This window comes from Clarias gariepinus, chromosome 5, assembly GCF_024256425.1.
Source record: "Clarias gariepinus isolate MV-2021 ecotype Netherlands chromosome 5, CGAR_prim_01v2, whole genome shotgun sequence".
Taxonomy (NCBI): domain Eukaryota; kingdom Metazoa; phylum Chordata; class Actinopteri; order Siluriformes; family Clariidae; genus Clarias; species Clarias gariepinus.
Genome location: NC_071104.1, coordinates 17852809 through 17867161, shown reverse-complemented (window position 1 = coordinate 17867161; position 14353 = coordinate 17852809). Strand labels below are relative to the sequence as shown.

The following is a 14353-nucleotide window of genomic DNA, read 5'->3' as shown; positions in this document are numbered from 1 at the left end:
GTCCAAAGACATGCAGATTATGCTAACTGGCATTCCCAAATTGCCCATAGTGTATGTGTGCCCTGCCTTACGCCTAAAGTCTTCTGGGATAGGTTAAATGATGAGTGGTATAGATGATAAAGGAATGAATGAATGACATTTTTAAAAATCTCACATCTTCCTCAAAATAAAACATTAAAAAGATTAACATTTATTACAGTTGCAAATGTGTCAGAAAGCTGTGCAAATCAGACCAAAATATCTTGGAATAGAAAAAAAACACAGATGGGAATGTTTTTTTCAAGTTGATGATGGACATCTGTAACCCATCTCAAATTGTACCAAAAAAATCCCTGATAAAGTAATACATTTACATTCTTGTAGAATAATTGTGCATGTTATAATTCCATTGTTTGGATAAAAAGCTATTGGTTTTTGTAAATTTTATACCGATATCTTTGCTCCACAAAATTGATGTGAGGTGAAAAACTGTGCTTGTACCCAAGCAACTATGCAAATAATGCTCACCTATGAAAATAGGAAAATTTGACAGATATTGCCGCAATTGAACCCTCAACCCCGGACAGTGCTAATCAGTACACCTTGCACCTCCAGACTCGTGGGTTCAATTCCTGCCTCAGGTCTGTGAGCGTGACGTTTGCATGTTCTCTTTGTGGGTTTCCTTTGGGTACTGCTGTTTCCTCAAACAGTCTCTCCCAGGAACAACTGCACAAATAATTCTACAGCATGTATGGGTAAATTGCACCCATTCATTTGCAGAACATCTGGGGCCATGAGAAACCCTGCATTTAGGTTGTGTACACACTGTAACATGCTAGTTTAGAGTACATTAAGAGTTAAATGATGGTACTGGTCTAGACTAGTCAATGTGAAAGGAATACTCCTGACAATGATTTTAACATATTGGCACTGGGGAAAATTGGTTACTTATCATTGAAGGTCATGGTCCAAAGCACTGAAGACCACCACAACCTCACTAATTCCTAACAGTGACGAACCACATTTATTTTCTATCAAAGGGATTCAAGGAGCACTAAGAAAACTTGTCACATTTAAGTATACATGTACTGTATTGATACATAAAATCACACATCAGGTAAGTCTAAAATAAATGAAGAATGACTCTCTTATAAATGTGCCTATTGAACCATTACAAAAAAAAAATACACACACTGTAAATTTATATAATAACTTTATGTACATTATACAATACATTTTAGGCATTCCAAAAGAGAAGGTAACAGGATTAGTGCTCTAAACAAATGGAACAAATGAGTCTTTCTTAAAAAAAAAAGAAAAGGAAAAAAAGTGAATTATTTTTGGTATTTTATTGCTGTAGCAACGGTTTGGATGTTTGTGTGCTAGTTTGTGTTGCACCATGAGGTTACAAGAATAAAAAAGTAAACATTTAATAACCTCATATTTGCTGAAAACCTTTATCTATTTTTTCATAATGACTTTGAAAACAACTATAATTTGGGAGACCTGGCAAAAAAAACAACAACCTACAAATGAGTCTTAACTTATTTATCACCAGGCGAAGTCATAAAAAGCTTCAATGGCTATAATCTACAATCTTATAAAATGTCAGTCTTTAATTTTTTTAATCATAGATTTTTTTACTTTTTGAAAATATATGTACATCTTCGATGAACACAAACTGATTTGGTTTCTCTCCGTAACTGCTTCCCACATTTCAGCGAGAAAAATAGTCTAGCTCTCCTATTGCTCCATTAGCTACACTGCCCAGTGTATATTTTAAATAACTTTACTTATTTGCACCGGGGACTGCATCTGCTACTGCTGATGTCTCTATGGATAAACAGTCCCTCACACTTGGACATGCAGCTTTATTTGGAGGTTCTGCACTGTTAATATTAAGCAGCTGGCCACATCAATGCATTTTGGAATTGAAAGATGATGGTTTTTATTATTAACACATCAGTGCCGTGACTCAAAAACGCAATATTTGTTTGAACATATGGAAAGTCTTTAAAACTCTGATTATTACCAAGATGGTTTACATATGTTTACATATGTCTCAGCAAATCTGCAGTCTTATTTCCTCGCTGGTGGTTGCTTGTTTGTGTGGATGTACTTTAAATACATGAGAAAATTTATCTAGGTTCTTACAGAAAATGGACTGATAACTAGAAACCAATTCAATCGAAGCCTACATCCGCAGTGATGAGAATGTAGGCTCCACAATAAGACACAGTTCTACCCATTGCTGTACAGACAGCTGGATCCGAGACACGAAAAAGGCACTCAAGGAGAGGCATTAAATGAGCATTTTTCTAGAGTGGGGAGAAGAATTTGCCCCCAACCATTTATCTGTCCCATCTGACAACCTCTCACTGGCAAAGTTGCCATTAATCAACTTGGACTGAGATGAATGTTTGATGAGTTTTCTTTCTCTCTGCTTTTCCTGACTTCCATCCTTCCTCTGCAGGCTTTCTGGCTACAACAGAGAGGACAAGAGCAACATTTAAAATGACCTCAGACATGTTGATGCTCCTCTCCAACAACACAGTTCTGCTACGATTGTCCAGAGTTTGGCGTGGTAGAGAGGACATCAGAAGAAAAGCTTTTCTTTCAATGGTAGAGAGGCAGATGGGAATGAGGGAGCATCCAGAACAGTGAAGAGGATGCTGGAGACAGTGGTTATTTGACGCATAACAACCCTCCAACGTTGGCCACAAACTCCTCCAGGCTCTTGAGGAAGGCTACTTTCTGCTTTCGGTCCATGGTTGGAGGTGTGCTGCTTGCTGTGAGCGTGGTGAAGGCGTCGGCGAGGCGCTGGTAAATCACGGCGTCTCTTTGACTGGAGAGCAGAGTTTCCACCAGCTCTGAGTACTCCGCCTAACACACACACACACACACACACACACACACACACACACACTTACTTTAGACACAGCACCTCCAAACAGTACCATTGTAACATTGGTGTGCTTGACTTAATCCTGGAAATTAACACTAAACCCTAATGCTAGGTTCTAATGTTTTAACCAGATCATTATTCAACAGCAGTATTTACCTGATGCAGGCACACAAGTGTATAGAGAGCTTCTCCAGCTGCCACAGTCATTTCAGTGTTGTGCTTCTGCAGTACCAGCATATCAAACACCAACTGGAAAAGGGCAGAAAAAATAAAGGTAATGCAAGATATAACAAACAAAATGTAAAGAGATTAAAAGACATTTGTCGTAGAACACTGACCTTGAGGAAATGCCGAGTAGCAATAAATAAAGGGGTGTCTTTCTCCTGGGTTTTGGCGCACTGCTCCGCCAACGGGGACAGAGATTCCAGACACAACTGACTAATCTCTGAGCTCATTCTGCACAATATAGGTCAAGGTGAAAGCATGGCCATGATTTCATAACAGCATCATCAACCAATATCTATTTAAAATTTCATACTAAATACTACATATTAATAATAAATAGAAGCGACAAATATACACCAGCTGCCACTGCTTTTGTATGATGATACAACAATAATGTACAGGATATTAATAAACAAAGGGTCCTAATCGGTATAAGCTGGTCAAGAATAAAAGTCACTGCTCCCCATTTTCACTAAAAATAACCAGCAGTGGCAGCAGTGTTACTCCTAGAGACATATGAAGTAACATGAACCATAAAGACCACAAAAATATAACCATTAGCAGGGAAGAAAAAAAAATGGATTAGATGCACACTGAAGGTGTGAAAGGATACGAAGTCATGCCCAACTCCAGAGAGAACATTAAGCTCTTGAAAAGTTCCTCTGGCAGCTGAGGAATCTTCTCAGGAAAAATCTCACAGATGAACGTGATGAGCTTATAGTACTGGTTACATAAAGATGGGAACTACAAAAAGGAAAGATGTTATTGCAGCCTACAGTACAAGCTTACACTACACTTACAGTACTAGTTAAAAGTAGAAAGATATGTGATCGCGTGAATGATAGGTTTTGGAATATTATAAGAATGAAAAATAACCCTCACCTTAAGAAGGTCCTGAGACATAAGGGGCAGCACGATGTTGACCCCAAACAGCACCACATCAGCCGCAGACACGGTGCGACCAGCTCCTGAACTCTGCTCTTGGCCTCGAAACACCTCATCTGGTATACAAACACAGACACATCATTGCACATTCAAGCATCTCTACAACAAAATTCAACAAATACCAGGAAAGTGATTATTCTGAGAGACTGAGAGCTCCTGACCCAGCCTGAATGCTCTTACCCGTGTCACTAAAGTCTATGAACTCTTTGGAAAGCAGGTTGGTGAGAAGCTCCATGATGAGCAACAGGTCCTGGTATTGGTCTTCTTCTGCGGCTACATCGAGTCTCTTGCGACCCAGGTTATTCTTTGAGTAAACTTGCAGCAGTGTCAGACACACCTCATAGAGTTTCATAGACTTTGTCTGCAGGGGGGAGAAAAGCTTCCTTTATAGAAAATGCTTACTTCCAAAGACATATTGCGACATATTTGTGACATATTACATACAGTAATTAGTCTTGAAAAACCAGCCTGTCACAGGCTAGTATAACTGATCAGTATCACTGTCATAAGATCCACAGTCAGAAATGCAAATTTCTCTCTTTACACTTCTGGAGATAAACTAGTGTTTTGTTCTGTTTTTAAGATGATAAAACTTATTTTTGACCATTCTGATTCATACACATTTCATACAAACTTAAATAATTCTTTTGATTGTGTGAAGCTGCTTTGCGGCAATGACAATTGCTAAAAGCGCTATACAAATAAAATTGAATTGAATTGAATTGAATTAAATTTTTACACAAAAAAAGAGAAACATTTTAGGTAAGGCTGTATGACATACCGTATATTAAAATGGTCACAAATTTATGACATGCAAGGTTTTCTCATAAATATCAGGACAGCATTTAACCCACCTCTCCCAGGTAGCAGATTTGTTTATGGGCCACTTCAACAAACACCTCGATAATGAGGTTGACCGTTTCTGGCGAATTCTGGTAGACCTCCATTAAACCAATGCAGCTAGACAGGAAGTCCATGAGGAAGCTGAAAAGAGAGGCCACATTGTCTATTTGCGTAGCCTCTGCAATGCCACACAGGGCTTCCAGGGTTGCCACAATCTCCTGCTTCACTGCCTCCTCCTGGCAGATCTGAGCAAAATTTTCCTGGTTAATAAGGTTTAGGAAGCGCTGCTGGAGTGGATGAAGCACCTGGAACACACAGAGGCAAAGTGAAAATGGAGTGGAAGAATGGCATGAAGGGTTGGACCAATGTTTCTGCTCTGTAAGGACACCATACTAACTAAACAGTAATGTGTAAGGAAACCTAGTGCCTTTGTCTTTTTGATCGATTGGAGTAGGTGCTCAGTTCTATCAGCATTCTGCCGATCTGTACTACACACTCCTATACCAGGGGATCCAATCGCTACGAATAAAAAAAAAAAAAAAAAACTAAAAGTAAAAGTGCACTGACCTCTGCCCAGTACTGCTGCTTAGTATCAGAGTCCATTTGTGCAAAGCCTCCGAGGACCAACGCCTTCATCAGCGTGCGCTGGATTGGGCTTGACAGCATGTGCAGTGGAGGACTGCGGCTGGCAAACTGCTTGGCCAGACTCCACCAGTTCTCACATTGTACTACGATGTTTGCTCTGATGGACAGAATGTAAAGGCTTGATGAAATAAAATGAAACTTTTATGCACTGAATAATAAGATCCAAAGGTACTTTATTGGATTTAGGCATCTAACCCAGTTTAAAGTAGTTTTCTGATTTACAATTAATTATATTGTAATTAAAAAGCAAACAAAAGCCTTCATTGTTTTAATCTGTCAAACTAAAGCGCCCAAATAACATTTTAGCCTTTAATGTCTTTATAGTTTCTGAATTTTTTGAATAAACGATATGTTCTTGTTTCTAAACCTCATAGCAAATGTCTTCCACATGACTCCAGATTCATTCAATCAAGTAGTAAACTTGGAAAGAAAAGTAAAAAATACTAATATACAATTAAAATTCTATTGTTCGGTACCTTTTTAAAAGCACTACTATGATTTCACCAACAGGTGGAGCAATGATACAGAAATAAATACACCAGTGAATTCAAAGCTATGAAAGATAAGGTCCCGCTTCATTCTCACGTGACTATTCACACATACCTCTCTCTTTTTTCCACAAGTGTGACCAACAGTTCCACTGTGTCATTGGCCAGGTCGGGCTCAGAGCTCCATACAGAGAGATTATTTATCACCTTCTCCAAAAGATACCCCACAATCCACTGAGCCCCCTCGGTGTCAGCCCCAAACGCAGTGCTTAGGGGCATACTAATCTAAAGACAGACAGTAAAAGAAAGAGAAAACAATACAATAAAAAAAAAATGAAAAAAGTCTAGTAAAATGGTGTCAGATTCAATGTTAACACAAATGGCATCTTAAAATAATTAAGCTTAATACTGTAAATCCCAGCTTCAAGTACAGAATATTCAGTGCTCACCTGACCATACAGTTTCTCATCTACTAGTAGGTATGTTTTGGCCCATCGCCGCAGAAACCACACAATGTCTTTACCCATCTGAGGGCTCAATAGTTCTGTTAGACTTGCCCGCGTCGCCCGAGACTCCACCTCTGATGTCCTCAACACTGCTGATAACAATCTGAGGCAAGAAATGACACAGAGCTTATTAAACATCACATTTTATAAAAATCAAATGGTATTAAGGTTTAGGTCAGTGCTTTTTAATTTTTTTTTTTATATATATATTTGGCAAAGTCCTAAAGAGGCTCTTATGGCTATCAACAAAACATCTATTCAAAGGGGAAAAACTCTGGTCTTTGTGTTCCACATCATTCCTTCCTCCACTCCAGCCACAAACACTTAAACAACCAGCACAAAAAAATAATCTACATTTGTCTCTCTATCTGGTTTACCATTAACTGGGAGAGAAAAAAAAAAAGCTCCTCCTCTTTCTCTAACGTTTAGGCATGCAAGCACATAGGCAACACATGTGCATGTGTTTTGGGGTGTGGCTTTGGAAAACACTCAAAACTAAAACCACTAATTCAGCTAACTTGTACCAAATTCACTGACGAACTTTAATATAGACAACAGTGACAAGAATTGTTGATCCTAAGACAAAACCATTGCCTGCAAACAATACAGACCACTGTTGGTTCTTGATGAACACAGACGTTTGTCATTTATGATCTCAAAATGTCCAGCTAATGATGATACTAATACCGTATCGTTATAACACTGTTGCACATTATCACGCATGATGAAAGGGCCAGTGCTCTCATGGAAGCATTATGCAAAGACATCTGGGATCAGTGGTCCTAAATACAAAGAATCTTGATGAAACTCAGATGTAAAGACAAGACTGAATCTCAAATCTATTAACTCAATCTTCAGGAAGGATTTTCAGCTCAGATGTGCTTTATGAATACTGGCCCTTATGAATAAAAATGGTAATTATTGCCAGTAACAGTGCTACTTTTTCTCCAGTCATTTTATGACTTGGACACAAATCTTAGTGATAGGTTAATGGGAAACAGTGTACTCGTTTTCGTAAAAAAAAACAACAACAACAGAATTTTATTTAAAAAAACAGACAAGATAATACAAAAAAAATTAAATATATAACAATGACACTGCCGCTATTGTTCTACCTTCAGTGGAAAGAACAGAAGGCTACGTAAGAAAGGGCTTAGTGGAGATTAACGACCTGTAGAACAGAGATGCCTCCTCTGAAGAGTCAGGGCAGCACAGGCGAATGATTTGCATTGTTTGCAAAAACAAACCCCATTGACATTTCAGAGCTCTGGGGTCAGGACACTGTTATTAGGAAACTTAATCCTTGAGCCCACTGTCTTTCCAAATCCTCCATCCAAGCCTGAGTCACCAACCTACTGTCTTTCCAAATCCTTTAGCCCTCCGCTATTCTCTCTTACCGTCCCCCATAGCTCTCCTACTGCTGAACCCATCACGATGCCATCAACACAGCATCCTTTCAATTCCTCAGCCCTGACCTCTACACACTCTCTTCCATTTTCACATCACCAACTGGTCTGTAGATAAAGCCTCGAGACCCTATCAGAATACGGAATGCTGCCCACAAGACCTCTACTCTGCCTGCACATTCGGTATTTAACACTGTGCTTCACTACAATACTGTCTTCGGCTTTGTACCAATACGTGTATGTCTGACAACTTTATGATGGCGATCTATTAAATGGACTAGAGACCTTGAAAAAACAAACAGGTCAGACAATTAAAATCCGAATTGTTTAAAGTCAACAAAAAGTTATATCCTTCTGTCACTTCAATACACCTCTGCTGTCCATTCATAAACTTTTCCCCTCTATCAGCAGTGCACCTGTCCTGGTTCTAATTGAATAAAGCACGTGGCGTGGCATTAGCAACTCGACTGGCGCCAAGGCCAGGCTGCTACTCGCGTGGCCACTCACGCGTTGGCACACGGCCAACACATTCCCTACTGGGCAATAGATCTGCTGCTACCAGGGCAGATCAGACCCTATGTGCTGCACCACCCCTGTACACACAGGAACCATTTCCTGCCGCTAAAGTCTGAATGTTTTATTGACCACTGATGCAAGATGAGTGAAAGGTGACACTGAAGGATCTGTCTGGCATGAAAATAGTATTCATCTGACGTTACACGGAGTTAAGCCACTGTACCAGTTGCAATTAGGTCATATCACAGTATGGATATTTTATAAGCTCTGCATATATAAATAAAATGAAGTCATCATATTAACCCGCTCACTAAAGCCAGAGAAACATCTGAGCACTTCTACCATCTGAAAAAACACTGTCCGTGGCCTCTGCTGTATGTTTTCCATTCACTTGTACCGATGTGTCTGTGATGTTTTGAAATGCTCATGTTAACCAAACCCAGCACAAGTTCTTTACCTGATTACAGAGTCTGTCCGGTTGCATCCAGGGATGGACGAGGCTTTCTCCCCAGGTGAGCCAAGGATCTGAAGCGTGGTATTGATATCCACTTCGGTGGAGTGCTTTATAGAGAACTCCATCACCTCCGTGGGGATCATTGGTGTCTCCCCCTGAGGGTCATCAGCCAAGAGGTAGCCTGTCGAAAACACCAGATTTTTTTTTTTAATAAATTGTACGTTTCTGTAATGTTGAGAGCCTTAAAGCATAGAAAGAGAAGAATTTTGATCATTTAAAAAAAATGATAATTAAAAGTAAAACAGGTAAAATAAACATTGTGTAAAAACGAATTGTTATCTTTACTCTTTTTTTCATGTGGGACACACCTGAGACTAATATGAGCCAGTGAATGTCTTCGTAGAGGTCATCTAAAACTTTGCGGTCCACCGAGTCTGGCTCTGACGAGGCCATGAGGTGCTGTTGGTGTCTCTGGAGCTGTCCATGAAGGCGTGTAACTCTGTCCTCCAATAAACTAATAACAAGACACAAATCACTGGTTAATATAAATTTCTATAGTTTCAGATTTATTTCCTGGGTGCACAAAATGCCAGGGACAAATACACCAAATCCACAAAATATGCAGAATATATTTAAAAAAAAATCTTATTTCCTCAAAATTTCTTCGAGATTTAATAAAATTGTGCTTAGCCCATGTGCTCTTACCTTGTAAGTAGGGGGATGCAGTGCTCTGCTGCAATGCGGCCCAACATGCCGATACTTGCTAACTGATCTGAAAACAGTTCTCGGTCATCCTCCTGCAATTCATTTATCTCCTCCTCTTCGTGAGAGGCAACGCCATTTGCAGTCTACAAAAGAGACAAAGATGACACAAAGGCCAGTTTATATTACAGTATGAGTTCAGAATACAAAACACTACAAAATGTGTAGAAGAAAGGATAGAATGAGAAAAGTGTTAAATATTAAACATCCAATCAAATAGTCATAATGCTATGCAGTCAGATAGATATACTGCACTCACCAGGTTTCTGGTTCCATCAGGTGCTGCAAGGTGACACTGAATGTAGGAGTTAAAGACCTGCACAGCTGGCTGGACAAAGCAGCCCCGGGGGAAGTGCTCATCCTCCTGTACCAGGGTGAGCCACGATTCCAACAGCTTGTCATATGCCTCCATATAAACCATGTCGTCTTTGTCCAGCTAAAAGAGACAGAAGATATAACAGAATTATGGGTTAGAGTTAAGTGCACTGAAACTAGCTTAAAATTTCATAATCAGCTGAATAAAAAAAAAATAAAAAAAAATGTTACTCTAAAAGGAAGTTAACCTATAAAGAGCATGAAGGTTAAACTAATATAATCTATCTGGACATACTGGTACTTACCACCTCTTCAAGGGCAGCACTACGTCCAAAGGAACAGGTGAGCAATGTCAGGCAGTTGATGAAGGAGGAGAAGAGCTCACTCGGTAAAGCAGTGAGAACATTCCGGGGAAACGTGGCAATCAGATTATTGATAATGTTTGAGATGCCCACAGCCTCAGAGTCTTCAATCTCAATTCTGTGCCAAAAAAAAACAAACAAATATACACAATGTATAATATACAATGATACTTAAATTAGGAAAGAAAAAAAAAAGACTCATTAGCTACATTTTTATTATATTAATATTTTATTATTATATTACATAACATTACATCATAGTCTTATGTAAAAACATTAATTCATCTATTTTCCGTGCAGCCTAACCCATGTAAGAGCCCTGAAGACAGCCGACTCACACACCCAATCATACCAAATTCATTCACGAACTTTAATACAGACAACAGTGACAAGAATTGTTGATCCCGAGACAAAACCATTGCCTGCAAACAATGGTTCTTGATGAACAAAGATGTTTGTCATTTATGATCTCCAGCTATTGATGATACTAATCAATACTATCACTATTACGTAGATTGCAGTTATAACACTCTTGCACTCGCTATGGACTGAAAACACCAATCGGCCTATCATGTCTTTGGACTTTGGGATGAAAACCAGAGAAACTTGATGAAAACCACAAGACAACATGCAAAATCCATGCACACAGACTGTAGGCGAAAGACAAACCCATGACCCTGCAGGCATAAGGCAAAAGCATTAACCACTTTTTATGTCAATTTATTAATAATTGATTTTTTTTAAGGTTAAGCCTAAACTAAAAGTTAATTAGTCAAAATTAAAGTTAATTAAGCAGAATACTGCTAATCAACTAAACAAAAGTGGATGATGGTGGAGTTCTTTAAAAGTTTAAAAGAAAAAAAAAAAACCTGTACAAACATGTCAGTGTCAAACCCTAAATGAACCTTTCAATATGCAGAAGAAAGACACTACCAGTGGGAAAGTGTGGGAAAGTTTCAAATCACCAGAACTTCATTCATATTTTTTAAATTTAATTTCTAGTGCTTTAAAATCTTTAGGCAAATGGATTCCGTTCAAATCCACACAGTGCACAGAGAACACTACCTGGATTGTCTAAATTCTTCCGCTCAAAACTGCCAGAACACTACATGAGACCCGCTTCCTTTATGCTCACTACTACAGCTCTAACCCATATCAGATGGATTTAAATTGCAAGCAGAACAGTTCAATCACAACGGACCTGCTGCATGGTTTTCCGATGATGCAATTGGAAAAATGCTCCAAAAATAGGTGATTATGGAGTGAAGCACAGAAGTAGAAGAGAGAATAAAGGAGAAAGACCCTGACTCACTCCAGCGACTACAGATCAAATTTCAGGAGCCTGTGTGCACGTGCTAGCTGTAATATGCTTCAATATTTAATGTAGACCTATAAAAGCTTAAAAGTGGATACCAAGCATAACATTTGACTATCACAACTGCAAACAAAACACAAACCACTGAACATTACCGGACTTCTAGTTGTTTCATTTAAAAGACCCTGTACGCTGTAAGCATTTAATGCTCACTTACCCATTGATCATGTTAAGTAGCCCCTCCACAAGATGGGCCAAGTAGGTGACCTGAGCAGTCTCATCAGGGAAGATGGGCCCGTGCATAGACGCCAGCTGGGCCAGACACTGCAGGGAATCCTGGGCCATGTCGGAGTCCTCACGAATCTTTCTGTGCACCTGAGAAAGCCAGTAAAGGATCAGTCAAGTTTTGTATTATATATAAAAAAATTCCTAAGAACCCAAAAAATAATAATAAAAAAAAAACAAGCAAGGAAAGTCGATGCGGCTTAGTGTTTTTACATTATACAATACACCGGTCTATACAAAAGCAATCACACGAGGCACCTGGAAAAGAGAAACATCCTGAAAGCAGCACAGTCCTCTCAGATTAGGAAAATCATGAGAGCAACAGAGACCGAGAGAGAAACGCATTAACAATGAAGGAATATAAACCCTGTAGGCATTCTAAGGCAGGAGGAACTGCAGACTGGCTCACTGGCAGCTGATCAAACACACAGCTGGGGAGCTCACACACAGTCCTTCTGAACTAAACAAAAAAGCATCTCTCTCACATAAACAGCCACTCTCCCTGACTTTTTCCTCTGCCTTCCTTGAAAAGACAAATCTGTCTTTAATTTTGTAGTCATGCAAAGTACAGAAAGCCGCCCGAACGTGAAAGGTTGAATGCATGAAGAATCGGAAAAGAGTGCTCACCTAGTAAAGCAAAACTCTCCCTTGTTGTCACTCTCCAGATACGCAATGCTCGATATACAGATTGCCAGATTCAAATCATGGCTTGGAGACAAATTAAACTAATCTGTATCTTGACGCTTTGCAAAGATCGAGAGATCCCCGGCCGTAGCAGCACCATGGCTAGGAGTGTGTGTTTAGTTCAGTGCCCTGCTCTCCCATACCAGAAGCACATGTGGTTCCACTGCAGAGCGGATGTTTGGCACAAAATCCTCTTCACTTCTTATTGGGTCTCCTTTTTCTCGGCTTAGTTTTTTTGTTCCCCCCTCAAAGCCTTACACTGTCTGTCCACCAAACATTTTGGCAAGGATGCTTCAAGTCAAAAAGAAACAAATTTAAAAGTTTCCATAAATACGTATCTCTATGAAACTACAATAAATTTTGAAATCCCGTTGTATACACTACTGCATGGCTTCACCACCTAGACAAAAGAGCTGCTAGGAGACCCGATACTGTTAACATGGAGTGGCACTAGTCTGTCTTGTGTAGGACTGTCCTCTTTTTCCACAGTGTGAAATCACTTGTTAAGCCGATACAGAGAGAGGGAGGAAAAGAAGGGGAGGAGGTGAATGAGAGGTAGATGAGAGACAAAGCCGGAGAGAAAGATAGAGCTAAATAGAGAGACAGAGCGCAAGGCCAAAGTTACGTGGGCAGTAAAAACAGCTGCTCTTACGAACATCCACACCATGCAAACTATTCCAACTGCCTTGAATCCAACTATAGTTAGACTGACAAATATTCATTTAGATGCCTCCTGTCAGGCAGACACAACCATTTTTAGGAAGACAAAGCAGGAGATAACTCCAGTCCATCTCCTGAACAGACCTTTTGTTCTTGATTAGATCATCACAGCATCAGTGTCTACCCAGATCCAGTTACTAAAGCAAAGCTCAACCAATAATCATCATCATCATCATCATCATTATTATTATAAAATCCATCTCAATTGGCTACAACAAAACATGAAACTGCTTAGTCCATAAACGAAGCACACATGTGTTCTGAAAGAGACTGATCTGATTCCAACATTCCCTGGCTGCATTTAAAACAATTCCAACCAAATTATAACTGCCATTTGCTAATCACAAGTATGTGTCCATGTGTATGAGGGACAGAGGGTGTATGTGTGTGTGTGTGTGTGTGTGTGTGTGTGTAAAAATAAACCTAAACCACAAACAACAACACTCCTTGCTAGTCTTGGGTTTGAGTAGGAAAATGTTAGCGTAGCAATAGCTTTATTAGGTGTGAAGCAAAGCAAGTGAGTTTATTTTAGGCTGCGCTTCATTCTTTCATCCTGTTGTCTTTTTCCATGGCACTCGGAGCTACATCAGAAAGTCTGTCCCCTCATGTGGGAGACACTCGAGTCTCTAAACCCGTCTGTCCAAGTGACAGGTCAAGGGGTTTCAGGGCACACTAACAGCAGCGCTACGTTCAGGGGTCAGAATGTAATCCAGCCGGCCGTCTACGGTCACCTCTGACCCCTGCGGCGCATGGCCTCATGTCCCACCTGCCCCTGTCACAGCTGAGACTATAACACACGTCAGGTTTGAGCAAAGAAAAACACAGGACACGCCACGACATGAAGAGGGACAGCTGAATATATTTTACCGCAACAAAAACAATCCCTCAACTATTTGCAAATAAATCCAAATGTCACTCAGACAAAGCAAAACACCCAAAAGTCCAAACAGAAGCCTCTGCCTGCTTTTATATTCATCCAGCTGTACAACTTGATTTCT

At 39.8% G+C, this 14353-nt stretch overlaps 1 protein-coding gene across 1 annotated transcript in view; it reads right to left on the bottom strand.

Moving 5' to 3' along the window:
- Positions 1-1175: 1175 nt before the first annotated feature.
- xpo4 (exportin 4) overlaps positions 1176-14353 on the bottom strand; it is a 32714-nt gene continuing 19536 nt past the window's right edge. The window contains exons 8-23 of the mRNA XM_053497208.1: positions 11884-12041; positions 10295-10469; positions 9934-10110; positions 9618-9760; positions 9281-9426; positions 8916-9093; positions 6480-6639; positions 6146-6315; positions 5465-5639; positions 4909-5202; positions 4235-4415; positions 3992-4110; positions 3723-3853; positions 3223-3340; positions 3041-3133; positions 1176-2862 (exon numbers count right to left, since the gene is read on the bottom strand). Coding sequence (XP_053353183.1) covers positions 2665-2862; positions 3041-3133; positions 3223-3340; positions 3723-3853; positions 3992-4110; positions 4235-4415; positions 4909-5202; positions 5465-5639; positions 6146-6315; positions 6480-6639; positions 8916-9093; positions 9281-9426; positions 9618-9760; positions 9934-10110; positions 10295-10469; positions 11884-12041 — 2616 coding nt within the window. The 3' untranslated portion in view covers positions 1176-2664. The remainder of the gene's footprint in view (positions 2863-3040; positions 3134-3222; positions 3341-3722; positions 3854-3991; positions 4111-4234; positions 4416-4908; positions 5203-5464; positions 5640-6145; positions 6316-6479; positions 6640-8915; positions 9094-9280; positions 9427-9617; positions 9761-9933; positions 10111-10294; positions 10470-11883; positions 12042-14353) is intronic.